At 49.1% G+C, this 16,911-nt stretch overlaps 1 protein-coding gene across 4 annotated transcripts in view; it reads left to right on the top strand.

Moving 5' to 3' along the window:
- coq8aa (coenzyme Q8A, genome duplicate a) overlaps positions 1-16,642 on the top strand; it is a 30,793-nt gene extending 14,151 nt beyond the window's left edge. For all 4 annotated transcript variants that reach the window (XM_064340197.1, XM_064340199.1, XM_064340200.1 and 1 more), the window contains 11 exons: positions 242-316; positions 2,831-2,956; positions 6,073-6,158; positions 6,267-6,407; positions 7,756-7,837; positions 9,871-9,964; positions 11,925-12,066; positions 13,201-13,308; positions 13,858-13,923; positions 14,443-14,529; positions 14,983-16,642. In XM_064340197.1, the coding sequence (XP_064196267.1) occupies positions 242-316; positions 2,831-2,956; positions 6,073-6,158; positions 6,267-6,407; positions 7,756-7,837; positions 9,871-9,964; positions 11,925-12,066; positions 13,201-13,308; positions 13,858-13,923; positions 14,443-14,529; positions 14,983-15,276 (1,301 nt within the window). In that variant the 3' untranslated portion in view covers positions 15,277-16,642. The remainder of the gene's footprint in view (positions 1-241; positions 317-2,830; positions 2,957-6,072; positions 6,159-6,266; positions 6,408-7,755; positions 7,838-9,870; positions 9,965-11,924; positions 12,067-13,200; positions 13,309-13,857; positions 13,924-14,442; positions 14,530-14,982) is intronic.
- The last annotated feature ends 269 nt before the right edge of the window (positions 16,643-16,911 follow it).

The raw sequence follows: 16,911 nt of genomic DNA on the forward strand, positions 1-16,911 counted from the left end.
GAAATTAAGATGTTTTAACGTCGAAAGGCTTGCATGTAGACCATGATCAGCACAGTGCATGTGGGAGGTGCAGTGTTTATTTAATGCAGCTGTGAATGTCAGTGGAAAGTGTGCTATGTTCAGGAAGTTCTGTTTCCTCATGTGTCCCCTGGTGACCGATGTGTCCCTTGACCCGCCTGTGTGTGTGTGTGTGTGTGTTTTTGTTTGTGTGTGTGTGTCTGTGTGTGTGTTTGTGTTCCAGGTCTGGCCGTGGGGCTGGGAATCGGGGCACTGGCGGAGGTGGCCAAGAAGAGCCTGAGGTTCGAGGAACGGAACGGTGAGATGGGAAATGTAGTCCGCCACAGCGTCTGGCTGGCTCGCTCTGCGGGAGGCTGGATCGCAAGGAGACTTTTTCTGATTGCACATTCTGAGCCATTTGATTCCTGTTGCATGGCTTGCGGCCTACTAATTTGATGAAAGCCTTCAGAGCCTCCAATCAAACGTTTTCTCTGGGGTCCACGTCCAACACGCAAAGAGCCAGAAACTCACACCCAAGCTCAAATCAGGCTTAAATGTCCTGCCATTATTGTGAGGTATTAGCCGTAACCTTGGATACATTGCCCCTTCAATATGATATGAAGGACAGATCGTATCATTAAGCATACTGTCCAACATATTTGTGTCTGTACTGTGTGGGTAATGACCACAACATGCCAGTGCCAGGACATTCAACCTAATCACACATTCGGTTCATTCCACATTTAAATCTGTACAGCAATTCATTCTAATTCAATTTAAATGTCTTTTTCCTCTGCCAGCAAAGCCTTAACGATGCCGTGCAGTCCATTATGATGGCTGGGTTATTTATCACACAGAACAGCAGAGGTATTAGCAGGATTTAAGAGCCTTTGCCTACAGCTGTCACGATCGAAATGAGCAGAGGCCAGATATTTGCCTGACCTTTTTTTGTCTGCCCTTAAAATAGTTGGCTGGTACAGCTGGTACCAAAGACAATGGCATTATCTGCAGCTAGGAGAGCTATGTGGGCATTACAGTGCCCTTTACTGCACTGTTGTCTTGTTGGTGTCTTGTATAGATGATCTTTGCGTTCCAGGCATACTTTGTCGCTTGTAGAACAGTGAGCGTATAACACCCCAACAATAACCTTGGTCATGTATCGATGGCAGGTGTGTTCGATGCCCTGCTACACTCTTAATCTGTTTTTGTTGGAGTTTGAACTGAATGATATGAGTTTACATCTCAGTTTTTTTAATAGCATTTTTTTCTTGCTATAATTTTGCATTGCAATTTATCTAATCTGTTCGTAAAAGTAAACATACTAGAATTTATGTGACTTTGCAAAACATTTTAAATAAGCAACTTTATCAGTATACTTCTCATAGATGATTTGGTACTCAGTAGTCAAAATAAATTAACCTAAAAAATTAACCTTTTTGTAATTTTGGGTCAAGATGGGGGGATATATATCCATTTAAATAATAACATTGAAAAATATTTGTTTTGGCCTGAAACTCTTATGGATTTGTTTTTCTTTGAATTAAAGGACGCTAACGCACTTGAGACCGCATGTCCTTCGTCAGAGTACTACTTGCGCAACCTTGGTGTTGTCAACACACAGAAGATTTTGTGAGATATTAAAAAAATATATCATAATAAGTACAGTATACAGTATAACAACAGTATACAGTAGGAAAAGTTTATGCTCAGTCTGTGATGTCAAAACTGTTTTTGCGTTTTCACATTCTGAATCTGCGTCACTTGCCTTATTTACATTTTTGTTGGTTTATTTATTTCATTTATCTGCCTCCCATCTTGTCTGTTGAGGTCGGGTTGAGGTTGGGTTACACGGGAGTTATAGTTTCTCTGCATAGTTTCTGAGTCATTGAGGAATACCTCTGTTGATGCCATTTCTGAGGACTTGCGGGCTTGTGTATCTTCATTTCATGGCGTCAATGAATTACTCAACGAACCAAAATGATCTGATCCTTTCAGCATTGCAAATAGTCCTTCAGTTTTCCAGTGACCAGTGCAGAATTACCACAGAGTTTTCTTCCGTGCCAGATGGGCGTCCTTTCCAGGGGTACGTAGTTGCTGATCTAGGGCTAGTTGCAAAAGGAAGGACTGGGCAGCGGGGGTCCGTAATGGGATCTCCTGCTTAGGTGGCACACGCGGAGGTTAATGGGTTAATTCCCGACACTCGACTTCATAAACATGCCCAGAAATAGACTGTGAATCGTCACCCCACTCCCCCCCCCCACTGAACTGCAGTGTGACATTCAAACTCAACCATAAGGGCTCGTCTCACAATTACTCAAAGTCCTGTAAACAGGTTTTGGCCATGTTTAGAATCTGTTTTGGTGGGAAAGCTCTCGAAGTAATGACGTAATGAGGGAGGTCATTTAGAGTTTTTCGGTTATATAGAAAATCATGAATTTCTGCACGTTTTGCGGATTAGCAAAATTTGCTGAAACATTTAAAGGCACTACTAATTACCATCTGTGTGAAGCAAGCACATAAGCGCAGAGAAAGCTGATGTCCTCTCCCTGTCAAATTAGCAACAGAACGGGAGCTAATGTGTATTAGCCCGCTGTGTATGAATTAAATTCACAACTGCAGTAAGCAATAACACCATGCATTCATGGTTTCTGTGCATTACACTCGAGGGCCATGCTGTATCCTGAATACAGTCACGGCTGCAGGGGGGTTGCCAGCTTCGCTCCGCTTCGCGTCGTGCCTAACAGCTCCCCTGTAGCCATGACTGTATTTACGACACAGCGCGGCCTCCCGTGCCGTATTGCTTAAGTGAAATGCTTTCTCTTCTGCCCCTCAGGAGAGAAGAAGTCCATCCTGGACTCCAGCCCCTTCCTGTCGGAGGCCAACGCGGAGCGCATCGTCCGGACCCTGTGCAAGGTGCGCGGTGCCGCCCTCAAACTGGGCCAGATGCTCAGCATTCAAGGTGAGGACCTGCGCCCGGCACGCGACCGCTAGCGTCATTCGACCGCCGCCGCCGCTTCTGCACATGCAGCTCGGGGACATACACCTGCTTTTAGTCTTGTGGTTACGCAGCCTTGATGGACCGTTGCCTGGTGTCTTGGCCGTCATTGGTCAGGCTAGTATTGAGTCACAGGGGCCATGCATCCTGTGAAATGAAGAAGTGTCTGTGTGTGTGTCTCTGTGTGTGTGTGTTTGAAATTTTGAAAGTTGCAGATAATAAACACAACATAGCCTAGCTTCACTCACTGAATAGCTTCCTAGCCAATGGAATTCTTGTATTTTTATAAGTTGCTGGGTTAAAAAAAAGTGTAGCAGTTTTCAAAAGTAGCATTGTGGCTACTGGTGACGTAGGAAGAGGAGCCAGATTCTGAATTCAAAAGGAAACACTTTGTGAAAGTAGCAGATTGACGCTTTGTGCAGAATGTAGTGTTCCCATAGAAACAAGGGAATTGTACGCTACAAAAGATTATACTGGCTTAAAAACTGACCCCTTTCAGACTTGTCAGTTTGAAACGCGCTGGCAGGTTATTATTACTTATATATTTATTATTATTCTCTTTTATTATTTAACCTGTTGAGCTTTTGAACATAGTCAAGTAGAACACTATGTCCTCGCGTCTCATAATGTATGCAAGTCCTCTGTCGCCAGTTTTGTGTTTTGCCAGTGCTGGAGCTGAATTTTTTGAGTCTCCCAAACCGAGCTGTGGTTCACCGTTTCAGAAAAGGCTGAAGCTACAATGCTAACCGGCGTCGTTCCAGCCTTGCTCTTGACATTTCCTGACCCGTCCCACGTTTATCTGGGCTGTTCCTGTTAGGAATGCTGGTGGGGCACGAAGCCGCCCTCTGCCCGTGCGCCTTCGTTCTGATAAGCAGGACGACCGAAAAGGGCACCGTCCCCCCACCGCGCGTCCGCGTGCCCGCGTTTCAGGCATGGCACGCAGGGTGGCACACTTCGTGCCCGAAAGAGCAGCTCAGCCCCATCAATTGTGATAGATGTGCAACTCGCTGCCCTCCCTGCGCCACCTCTGCTTTGTATCGCCAGAGATGACCATAGACGTCGCTGCTTATCTGTAAAAACATCACGTCGGATCTGCAGAGCCGTTGGCATCGCACCGCAAAATGGCTGCGATGCGCGTCGAGGGGTCTGGGCGGCGGCGTGACCGTGTCACGGTCGCGTTCGCCGCGCGGCATCTGGCAGACGCTCCTCGGCGAGCGCACGGCGGTCCGGGTAACGGAAACGCCGACCGTAACCGCCTGCTGCGGTGCGGGAATGATTTGAGCGCCTCGCCGGATGCCTGCGTTCCGTGTTTGGAACGCGGTCACTGTGTGGACGGGCCTGTGTTAAATTTGCCTGTGTAAACCGAACGGGCGTGATGACAGAGGCGTCTGAACTGTGCTCGGCTGTCACAAGCTGTGAAACTCGCCGTTGAATGTCGGGCTTGAGTCGAACAGCACCTCACCTGCATGCTCTGGGCGTGACTCCCAGGCGGAGATTGTGGATCTGCTCCCTTAATCTTCCCAGTCGAATAATATTTTATTCACTTAATAAGATTGTGTGAATAAAATAGTACGGTCAAGGAGTCACTCTTAGAAAACCATCTAATTACCCTCTTGATGAGAGGAAGTAGCATGAAGTATGGTAATTGCTTCTAATTAAATTGTTTCGTTTATGTGGCTGGTTTGGTGATCCTTGCCACCTTTTGTCCATTCGAGTTTTACTTTGGGCTGTGAAGCTGCACTTCAGGTTTATAATAGTCTGCATCCTGAACTATTTAAGAAAAAATCTTCCGCGGGGTCCAGAAGTGGTGCCACGCTTTTCTAGAAGAGTCAGTCTAAGTACACAGCTGGACGCTGGAACTGCAGTTATGAGCTGATTTAAAAATACACATCATGGAATGGACAGTATGTCATTAGGTTTTTCCCTGCCTCTTTATAGCAGTAGAAAATTAACCATCGGAGGGTTGAGACCACGTGTAATTGTGTACTAATGTTGCCTTGACTAATATGTTAGTCATTAACATTCGCCTGTAGTACCGAACCAGAGGAAGTTGTTTTGGAGATACGTCTTTGAGATTAGAATGAGATTGTTTCAGTACAAAGACCACAAGGGAGAATTGAAAAAAATTATCTTGCCCCTTTTTCCACTTTGAAGATAAGCGTGTGTGACACCCATCTCCTTCCTGAGAGGTCATTTCAGAGCGTTGCAGACATTGGCTATTGCATCTCGTACAGAATCCAGAAGTCTGGTGTTCAGGTGGAAGGCTGCACTGAGTTGAGAGCAGTGAATTCTGCTCTGATAACTTTATGACTGTTATGGCTGTTACTCGCGCCTTCGCCCCCCAACCCCCCCCCCCCCCCGACCTTTGTGTTTACCGTTCTCCGCTGCATTTGTTCCGCTCTCGTCCGCCGCCGCCTGTTTTTCGTTCGCGGACTTGTTTATCCACCCTTAGCCGCGCCCAGCTGTGCCCTTGATGTCTTGGCACGCGTTGGGCATCGTGTGCTAGCAGGCTCTGGCATTCGCGGCCGTGGGTATGGAGAGGTAGACCTCTGGAGGCTCTGCCCCAGCCCAGTGTAGAGGAACGCCGTCTTGCACGTGTGGTTCTCTGCACTGGTGCCTTCGTAGATCTGTTTCGTTGCGCAAGATACCCATCCAAAAAAACGAGCGCCAGTAAAAACAAAACTTGGATAGTGTGATGGTGTGGGATGGTGTTGAATGAAAGCCGAAGTGTGTGCATTCACAGTGGTGACAAAGACCATGCTATAGTACACAGAATCAGCCCAGCTCTCTTGCAGAGTACACTGCAAAAAAATGTCTGTCTTAACAAGTATTTGTCTTGTAATGAGATTTAAAATCTTAGTTTTTTAGTTGTTTTAAGTTACTTTTTGCTCGCACATGAAATTGTCTTACCCCGTTGGCAAATCTTGAAATGAGTAAAACCGTATCACCTCGTTGACAAAACAGTAACAGAAATACGAATCTAAGACTTTAAGTCTGAATGTAAGACTAAAATACTTGTTAAGACTATGATTTATATTTAGTTTTTTGCGGTGGTTTTTCACGTTGTTCTCTGGTTGCAGATGACGCTTTCATCAACCCCCAGCTGGCCAAGATCTTCGAGCGCGTGCGACAGAGCGCAGACTTCATGCCCATCAAGCAGATGACGGTAAGGAGCCATCTTTGTCTCCCAGTGTGTTTCCTGTTTGGGAATGACCTCGTTGGGCAGTGCCATATTACCCCCAATATACGCCCCCCCCCCCGCCAATTTTTACAGAAAGCTCTGAACAATGACCTGGGCCCCAACTGGAGGGACAAGCTGGAGTTCTTCGAGGAGAGGCCCTTCGCGGCCGCCTCCATTGGGCAGGTGCACCTGGCCAGGATGAAGGACGGCAGGGAGGTGGCCATGAAGATCCAGGTGAGATCTTCAGTCCCCCTTCCTTCCTGTGCTGCGTAACCCGGCAACCATGGGGGAGGGGGGGGGGCGGTTAGGCCCTGCGGCACGTGCATCAGATTCACATTAAGAGCGGCTATTGGAGATCAGATTTATGAGGGGTGAGGTGCACCGCACAGAGAAGGCGAAGGACTCGGGGGTCGGGCGAAACAGCAGGCGCCTCTCTCCGTGTTTTGTTTTTCTAGACGGCGCCAGGTGAAAGGTGAAGCTGCCCGATTAGCTCGCCGACGTTGTTTTCTGCAAACAGCGCGGCTGCGGCGCGGAGCGGAGTGTCGAACGCGCGCGCAGCAGATGCGACCGCGTTCGCGACGAGCCCGACCTCGAGCGTTCGTTGTCGCGAGCGGCGCGGGTCGCGCGGCCGCTCCTGTGGCCCCCAAACGGCACGTTTCTGTGCGGTGCGGCCGACGGTGAAGTCCGAAGACGTGTCTGTGTGCGGTCCCGTGGTCTGGTCTGTTTGCGTGGGCCTTTCAGCACTCTGTTGGGAGAACGCTGTTCTCTGCTGCTGTGCTTAACACTGGAGCTCAACATTAGTGAGCTCTAGAGTAGGGCAGTTAATAATTTCTCCACACCAGCCCCGGTGGACATTTTGTGACCACGAGCCCTCGCATGAACTTGTCCTAGAATGATACGAGACGCTGCATATTTCCTTTAAAAAAAATGACCGGCAAACCTTCTATTTGAAAGGCACACTACTTACAAGTAATTTATTGGGTGGACCCTGTAATTCACCTCTCTCCAAACATTTAGCCTATTAATAAAAGAAATGGACTAATGTAATGTAAATGCAGGAGGCTCTTTTCCCCCCCATTCATTAAAAAAATGAATTGAGGATTTGTCTAGCCCGGGGATCAGTGAGGCGCTCGCACTGAGTAGTGAAGGGACAGTGTTGAGGGAAACCGTGCCTCGGGGCTGACCCTCCATCATCGCCTATTACGCACGCAAATTTAAAAAACCTGAAAAGCATGTGAATATTTTCACAATTCTTAAAGCACTTCTTCTTTTTTTTCAGTGTTGCAGTTAACTGTGAATGTGTGTATTGGCTTTAAGGTGGAGAAGCAAATTTACTTTACATAGCAGTTACGTTACATTTACTACACAGTATATGGTGTGTATTCCTCACACAGTATTGAACAATATTTTTAAACCAGACTGACAGTACTGTAGAAGTTAATGTAAAATGCTTAATAGTCCAATATTCAAAGTTAAGATGGTGGTAATGTTGTATAGTCTGGCCTGCGTAAGTCAGCCTCAGTTGTGTTGTGTGTGGCTGATGAAGGTGAGTGTCTGAACTTCCTGTTTGCCTCATTTCCAGTACCCCGGAGTGGCGCAGAGCATCAACAGCGATGTGAACAACCTGATGACCGTCCTAAACATGAGCAATGCTCTGCCTGAAGGTAGGGCCTCTTACCGGATCCTTATAGGGCAACTCTGCTGAAAGAGACACTTACCCAGAGCAACTTTTACACAGCATTTACATTGCATCCATTTGAACAGCTGGATATATACTGATGTGATGCAGGTTAAGTACCTTCCTCAAGGGTACGACGGCAGTGCCCGACCTGGAAATCGAACCCGTGACCTTGAGGTTACGAGACCGTTTCCTTATATTTGTTACGCGTTATGCTACACTGGCGCCATTTAGTAGTATTGTTCAAACTTTCAGTCCTCGTGTCTGTTGGTGCTTACTGCCAATTTCACAATGTGAATACGCAAAAACCGCTTTGTCTAGGCTTATTTATTTATTTATGACCAGCAGTCCTTTCACTGATTGCAGTATGAAATATTATTTTTCCGTTGGAAAATTGCCATGAACCTAGGGCAACAGTGAATCGAATGTAAAATGGACTCATTTGTTTAGCAAATTGGCCCACTTGAAAAGCGATGAATCAACAGCATGTTGGCTGTTACGGCGTATTAGGTGATTTGTTTTTGTTTGATGCACAAATGTGGACGTGCTGTTAATGTACTGCAGTGGCATAGAAGTTGGCACTCCGCCCGGCTGCCAATCACAAATTACAAATTTACATGAACATTTAAATGGATAATCCAGTCACTTGGCATAGGCCGGAGGTGGTTATGCATGAGTTTACAATAATAATAAATCACAAGGAGTTTTCCCATTAAAGTCTGAATTTGGTGAATGTCTGAGCTGCTTACAGCATCTGAGAAAAGGTACTGCTAGATTCACTTCCTGATCCAGGGTCAGTGTCTGCAGGTATCACCCTGATGCTGTGTGAAAAGATAGGGCTGTGGTCTGTTATCCTGTTTGGTGGCTGTGGCACTGACTGATCCAGGATGTGTGATACTGTCTAAAAAAGGTAGGTACAGACAGGGAGTGGTCTGTTGCGTGGAAACGCATGGTGTCTGTAATTCGGAAAGGCTGAGTCAGTGCATCTCGTATACGACTCAGGGGCTCCACTGAAGACAAGCTTCTAACTGAAGTGATTAATGGCCCAAGCGCTTTGACACTGAGGCAGTGGACCGACGCGCAAGAGAGGAGTTTCCTGTGATTCATACGCCGTGAACACGCCTTCCCATAAGTCACTGTCTCTTTAATATAATTTAATATTTTGCCTGCGTGAGATATGGCCATTGCGTTGCGTTCACAAAGCGATTTTTCTTTGCCTGAAGACAGGCTGAGGCAGCCGAGGGCATTCATCACGGATCAGCGGGATATCCCTGCAGCCGTCCCTGTGTGAGAGCCAGCGTCAAGCTGCGCTGTAGTTTGCTCTGTGGTTCTTTTGTAGTTCTCTTGTAGTTCTGTTGTAGTTTCCCGGCTTCCCGGCTCTGTTGTCTTGCCCTGGGCCCCGCCCCCTAGTCGGCCGCGTCGACTGTTTTTCATCTTCAGCTGTCGAAGCACAGCTGCTGTTTTTCCTGCGCGTCTCTCGCGGGTCAGTTTCAACAAACAAAATTTGCGAGGCCCGAGGAGGTTCCGCCAAGTTTTTTTTGGGGGGGGGGGAGAGAATCGTCCGGGGCTCCGTGTTCGGACAGGCGGCCCTATCCTGTAAGCCCTGTGGACGGGGGGTCCCCGATGAAATCATCGGCCTGAACTCCGCAGTTTAACCAGAGCCTGTGTGGAACTGAGGCTTTCGGCCCGAGGCCGGACGTGGGCGAGAGTGAAGCAGACGCGGGCCTTTTCTTGGCCCAAACGCGGCCCAAAACGTGGAATTCAGCAGCTGCCAGACCGGCGATTCCTAGAAGGACGGGCCCCCCCTTACGTAACCCGCGCCCCTCCCAGCTGCACCGACACGGCCCACACTCCGGTGGGGGGGGGGCGCTTGCGTGTCGCCACTGATTGACAGCTGTTTGACCAATGGTGGAGGTGGAGGGCGGCCTGAAAGACGGATGCATTGCATTGTTTCCTCACCGTTTCCTTTCTCCTCTCTCTCCCTCTCTCTCGCTCTCTCTCCCCCTCTCTCTCCCGCAGGCCTCTTCCCTGAACACCTGATCGAGGTCATGAGCAGGGAGCTGGCGCTGGAGTGCGATTACATAAGGGAGGCGAGCTGCGCCCGAAAATTCAAGTGAGTGAAGAGAGCGCGGCGAGGCGCCCCAGACGCGCCCGCGAAACACGCACGCGCTCAGTGGGTTACACGTGTGTAAGATCACAGTGGGTTACACGCCCGTTTGATTAGCATGCTCTTGGTACGCACTGAGCACAGTAACTTTCTAATTACAAATATCCCTGACACAACTCCCCCTGGATGAGCGGGCCTCAGAAGCAGGTAACTGACGGTAACGGTGTGGTAAATGTGTGGTAATGTGTGTGGTGAAGCCGAGCATCGTAATCTTAGCGCGTCTCCCGCGTGTACATGTGGTGCGCTTAAAAAACCCAGCCCTCCCGCGCACTGGCCGTTCAAGCCCAACGCCTGCTCATGCCCGCGTGCCACTTTGACATTGAAACACGACGCCACGGCAACAGGATGGTCGGGATTACGCCGTGTCATGGAAGCGTGACGGTGGGGCGGGGCGGGGCGGGGCGGGGCGAGGTTCGGCCATGACAAGCGAGCCGAGGACCGGCAGAGGTCTTTTCGCGCGGGGGCGTCCGTGCGATCCTCGCCGCCGCTTCCCGGGAGCGGCGAAAATATTTAGTCTTTTTTAAAAATAAACACGGTGCTCGGAATCGCGTAACGCTCTGGGTCTGACCGGGGGGATGGTGGGGGGAGGTGCGGGGCAGAGGGCTGGGGGAGGTGCGGGCCGGTGAGCTCTGTGCTGGAAGCGCGCGGAGTCGCAGCTGTGGGCTGAGAATAGCCGCGGCCGGCTCCTGCGCGGCGTTGGGTTTCCGTGACTGAAGGCTCGCCGTTTGCCTGCGGCCCGTTTTTAAAAATACAGCCCGCCGCCGCTCCCCGTCCCGCAGACTGGCGACTCTGCCCGCGATGACGGGCAGCGAGGGGGGAGGAGTCTGTTCCTCGCTCTCTGGCCCGCGCGTGATTTGCGGTTTACGTGACCTTGAGCCTATCGCCTCGCCGAGGCGGAGACTTCTGCGAACGGCGACACACGACGCTGTGCTGCAAACGTGGCCTTCGGGAGCCCACGAACACGGGATTATGGGTATCGAGGTCTTTGAGGAAATTTCACACAGTACGAGAGGGCAGATACACTCGTTACACCTCATCTGTCAGGACAGCATGTCACTATATATTTAGCCTTCTGGGTAGACAAATGCCATTGTTCTTCACACACTATGTTCGCAACTAGAAATATGGATGTTTAAGAGTGTCTGTGGACAGTTGACGTACGTATAATTTTGCTTTGAGAATGCAAACTAAATTCAATGTAGTAACAGAAAATTGAATATCGGGTGTGATACAAGACAAGTAGTACTCAATTTCTTCAAAAAAAATATCCAACCTGGAGGTCATGGTGCATAGATAAAGAGTATACATGACTTGTACATCTGTAAGTGTTTAACATATGCCATTATTGAGAAGGTTTTTATATTTTGCTTGGTCCAAAATAAAAACATAAATAATTTACCCAGTACTGTTTGACCCCATGCCCAGTCGTCGCTGTGTCTGTGTGTACACTTTTTCATCCGCAGACATTGTTCTGGCTAATATATATATGGAGTGGTTTTTTCCCCTCTGACCATTAGTCCTAATTGTTTCCCTGGTGTGTGGGGTTTGATATACTAGAGGGCAAATGGTTATCGTCATAGCAACCAAGAACCAAATAAATGATTCATTCATAAAAAGAATCAGCTGTCATCTGTTTCCAGCTCATTCAGGCTGCAGTGGTTTGGCAGTGTAGCCCTGCTACACTGCTGTGCTGTTCCATAATGTGCTGTTCTGTTCCTTGCTGTGCTGTGCTGTCCCAGCTGGATATAGGCTATACTGAAACAATGCAGGTTAAATATCTTGCTCAAGGGTACAACGACAGTGTCCAACCTGGGAATCGAACCTGCAACCATTAGGTTGCAAGACCAGCTCCTTACCCATTATACTACCCTGCCGCCCACACTGACGCTCTGTCTCGTGTCCCCAGGGAGCTGCTGGCTGATCATCCTTTCTTCTACGTGCCGGACGTGATCGACGAGCTGAGCAACCAGCACGTCCTGACCACCGAGCTGGTGTCCGGCTTCCCCCTGGACAAGGCCGAGGGCCTCTCCCAGGACGTCAAAGAGGAGGTGAGCCCCCCCCCCCCCCCGCGCCAGGCCGCTGCGTCGTCGTCTGTGGGCGGAGCGATGGGTTACCTGGGGTCACGCAGTTCTCTGGGGTCACGCGGTTCCTCGGGGTCACTCAGCTCCCCCTTTACCGTCCTCAGACGGGGGCGGCCCTCCTTAAACAAAGCCGCACCTGGCAGCGCACTAAGACGCTGTCATGAGGACTTAGCCGGCCTCGGGCTAATTAGAGCTGATGGTAATCAGGGATAAGTAGGGCGACGGTAGTCTCAGGTGCTGAGTCCCTAGACTGCGGGCCCTGTAGAGCAGGCTGTTCTGCTCCAGTCCTGGAGGGCTGCAGTCTCTGCTGCATTTTGTGTTCTCCTGTCAAGCGCCAGTCGGTTTAGGCCTTGGGAATAAGGTGCGCAGACTCTTTAGCCAATCACTGAGTTAAGCGCTTAAGTGTGAGAACACTGGTCACAAAACCCAGCAGGCCCTCTAGCATTTCAGCTTGAGATCCCTGCTTTAGAGAGCACAGGCTACCAAAGTGGGGCCCCTGCAATGGATTTCACAGCCTGTTGCTCGGGCCCTGTTGTGTACATTACCTGCGTTTGCAAAAGGCTGCAGATTAGCCTCCTCAAACTGCGGACATCGAAATTCTTCTTGGTTTTGCAGCGGATAGTTTTGTTTACTTCTGAGGCTGAGTACATGTTCTCACATTCAGTTGTGTGTGTGTGTGTGTGTGTGTTTCTGTGTGGTTGTGTGTGTGTGTGTCTGCTTATCTGTGTGTGCGCAAGCGCGCGCGCTCGTGTGTGTAAACAAAAGGAAACCTGCAATCGCTGTGATGTTTTTGGGGAAGGAAGGACATTTCAACTTTGGAAGATTTATATCACCACCTAGTGGTCAGCAAACAATGTGCAGGAAGTTGGGTGTGCAGTGCAGTATTGGACTTATTTGAATTAATTTAAATAATTAATGATTTTCTTACCGCAGTCCGGAACCTGAAAACAAATGGTCTGGAGTGGGATGCTTTGCGTGAGCGTGTGACATGTTTTGCAGTCTCGCAGGTCTAACTCGATTAAGGGGAGGGGGCGGGGTCTGCCCTCCTGCAGCTGAATTATGAGTGATCCCCCCCCACCCCCTCATCTTCCATTCCCGCAGATCTGTGAGAACATCCTGCATCTGTGCCTGAGGGAGCTGTTCGAGTTCCGCTACATGCAGACCGACCCAAACTGGTCCAATTTCTTCTACGACCCGCAGATGCACCGGGTGAGTCTGGAGCCCCCCCCGGTCCTGCCCCAGGACATAATCAGACCTTTGGGCTTTCTCCTAGGCTCCTAGTGTCCAAATCAGCACCCTTCCATGCTATTGAGTACAAGGATGAGAAAGTTGTTCTCTGTGTTCAGATGTTCTCTAAATGTAGTGTACTTGAAATCCCTGGGTGATATACTTATTTCCAGGTTTTGGAGTACACTCGGGAGCATACTTTTCAGGACGTAAACATTTTGGTAATTATGACGCGCAGTTTTGGTTTAAGAGTGAGGCGCGGCTTCGCAGACGTTTGCCTTCAACAATAGAGCTATGTGAGCAAACCTGGGACGTCTTACCACACTTCTACAGTACGGCTGGAAAATGGAAGACATTTTTGCATACTGCGTGTCGCATACTAAACAGTAGTGCACAGTACACAGTGTGCTAGGACACAGGGCACAGTAGGTAGGGCTCTGATTCTGACCCAGCCGTAATGTTCTCAGTGCATTGAAATATCCACAAGCTGTGATGTAGCAATTTCACATTGATAACTTCCCCCGGTCTCAGGTGGCTCTGCTGGACTTTGGCGCTACGAGGGGATTTGACGTGACCTTCACTGATGTCTACATTGAGGTGAGCTTGCCCTGCCCTGCCCTTAAGAGTTTAAAAAAATTCCTTGTAGATCCTGACAATATTTAGCTCATTGTAACTGTGAGTGACAGTGTTTCACACTGAGACTCATTATCTTTCATCACATCTGAGTTTGGTGGAGTGAACTTCTCAGAGAATTTGAGTGTGTGCAGTACTGGGGGACTAACTTTTGCACTTGCGTACGTCTGTGCAATGCAAACAGAGTGTGCAGCATCCCTTACGTTATTAAGGATATCATGAACATACGCAATGTATAGAAACAGTGGCTCAAAAATCTACATGTACAGATGTGCAGCAAATCACATGGGGTTTATCGCCTCTCAGTTCATAACCGAGTTTAAAAATGCTCCCATAAACATATAAACATAACCAGGAATTGCAGTTTGTGTAATTCTCTAGAAAAGAATGTTCTAGAAGAGAATGGAAACGTGTTTGTGCTGTAACGCGCGGTTGCGGTGCGTTTCCGGAGTGACGGATGTCGCCGTTCTGTTGTTTCGTCAGATCATCAGGGCGGCGGCCGAGGGGAACCGCGAGGAGGTGCTGAAGCGATCGATCGAGATGAAGTTCCTCACGGGCTACGAGTCGAAGGTAGGAAACGCCGCCGGCGGCGCGACCCGGGAGGCCCGGGCCGTCAGCTGACTGCTGATTTGGCAGAGAGAGAAGCGGAACCTGTTGGTGAGGCATGCGCTGGTGCTGCTGCGGCCCTCAGCCATTCCAGTGCAAGGTTCAGCGCAGGCATGCGCTTCCTGTTTGACTGGGATCAAAGAGCCCTGGCCGCCATAGCGTTTGAGCTCACGGTCGTAATATGAATATTACTGGCTGTGAACACACACACACACACACAGACACACACACACACACACTTACACTCACACACACACAACAGACACACACACACACACAGAAAGCACACACACACAGACACACACACACACACACACACACAGACACACACACACACACACACACACACACAGAAAGCACACACACACACGCACACACACACACACACTCACTCACCCGCCGCGGCTCTCGTTCCAGGCCATGCTGAGCGCGCACGTGGACGCGGTGATGATCCTGGGCGAGGCCTTCGCCTCCCACGAGCCCTTCAACTTCGGCTGCCAGAGCACCACCGAGCGCATCCACAACCTCATCCCCGTCATGCTCAGGCAGCGCCTGACCCCGCCCCCCGAGGAGACCTATTCGCTGCACCGCAAGATGGGCGGCTCCTTCCTCATCTGCTCCCGCCTCAACGCCAAGCTGCGCTGCAAGAACATGTTCCAGGCCGCCTACAGCAAGTACTGGAGGGACCGGAAGGGCGAACCAAGCCAGTGACACGGGCGCCCGAGGGCCAATCAGAACATTGGACTGAATGCGGGGAAGGGAAGGGAAGGGGGGGGGGGGGGTGACGGAAAGGGGTAACTCAGCCTAGCCAACTTGCTGTGCTGTGAACTGAATGTATATGGCACTCTTTCCTCTTTTTAACTCAAACTTTTCTTTCCCCCCCTTTTTTTTGTTTTGAACATGGGAGTCAAATGGGTGAAATTGATTCGTGATTTGAAAAAAAAAAAAGGAAAAAAGAAAGCACTTGTAAAACAAAGATTTCTCTCGCTGGTTGGGGGAGGGGGGGGGATAGGGGGGCAGGGGGGTTGGACCGTGGAACAACTACGATGTATGTGCCTGAAAGTAACAAAGGAGAAGTTATGTAGAAGTGAACTGTGACCTGTCCTGTACGGGGGACGTCACAGGCAAGAGGTGCAGACACATTTGAATTTAGCGCACGCTAGTCTAGGATCCTAGCAGTACATACTCCAGCGCTAATGGGCGTGGACAGCGTTTTTAATCAAAACGAATAAGAGCGTAAAAGCAATACCGTTCCAGTTACCGGACGTCCGGACGCAGAAGTGCGAAAACCCGGTTTGTTGTGCTGGTGCGGAATTCACGCTGGATTCACGCTCATGCGCACACATTTATTATCGATCATATCAATTACAGGTTCATTGTTCCTGTAGGAGAAACATTACGCACAACCCAGCTCTAACGTCACTGTATTTTTTATTTTTATTTTTTTTGCCTCTTTGAAGAGTCAAAATTCCAGATGCATTCATCACCGAATGGACACCAGCTTTCTTCTAAAACACATTTGATTAGAGGCTCTAGGTAGATATGACATGTTTTTGGTCCAGTGCCTGTCTTTGAAATATGATGCATATTAACTTTGCGTTAAACTGCTTGACCCGCAGTAGGACCTTATCGTAGCTGCATTAAATGTCGGAAGAGGCTTTGTTAGCTGTACGCGTTGATCTAACGTCGTCGTATACAATCGGGAGTGAATACATGCCTGTTGTTTTTTTTGTTTTTTTTCCTTCCTTTTTGAATGACTGTTCATTGTACCATTAATCAAAAACTGTTAGCTTATGATTTCTTTTTTGTCGCTGCCAGTGCAGATTTGAACGCTCGCCTCTTTTATGAGAAATGACGCTGATTCTGCTTTGAGCTTCGTTTGTGGAACCTGCCGCTCTCTCTGTGGGACTACCGGTGTAAATGTGCCTACTTCAACGTTAGGTCAAAAGTCAATGGAGATGGTGTTCCCTGGTTTCCATACAGTGATTAATAAGGCTGTGGACAAAATGGGTTTTTAATTTTCCTATGAAAAGCATTGTCACGTGGAGTTGTAATAAAAATAATCTTCAAATTGAAATGTTTGGTAAGGTTTGTAATTCAGTGAATATTCACCTGTTTACCTTTCCGAATGCTCAAAGCGCTTTGAACTTACCGCTTTGAAGCCGGGGAACTTATCTCACCCACCACCAATGTGTAGCACCCACCTGGGATCTGGGATTTAGCCAGGACACCCCCTACTCTTAGTGATAAGTGTCATGGGATCTTTAATAACCACAGTGAGTCAGGACCTCGGTTTAACGTCTCATCCGAAAGATGGCGTCTCCTACAGCACAGTGTCCCCGTCAC

This window comes from Anguilla rostrata, chromosome 6, assembly GCF_018555375.3.
Source record: "Anguilla rostrata isolate EN2019 chromosome 6, ASM1855537v3, whole genome shotgun sequence".
Classification (NCBI taxonomy): domain Eukaryota; kingdom Metazoa; phylum Chordata; class Actinopteri; order Anguilliformes; family Anguillidae; genus Anguilla; species Anguilla rostrata.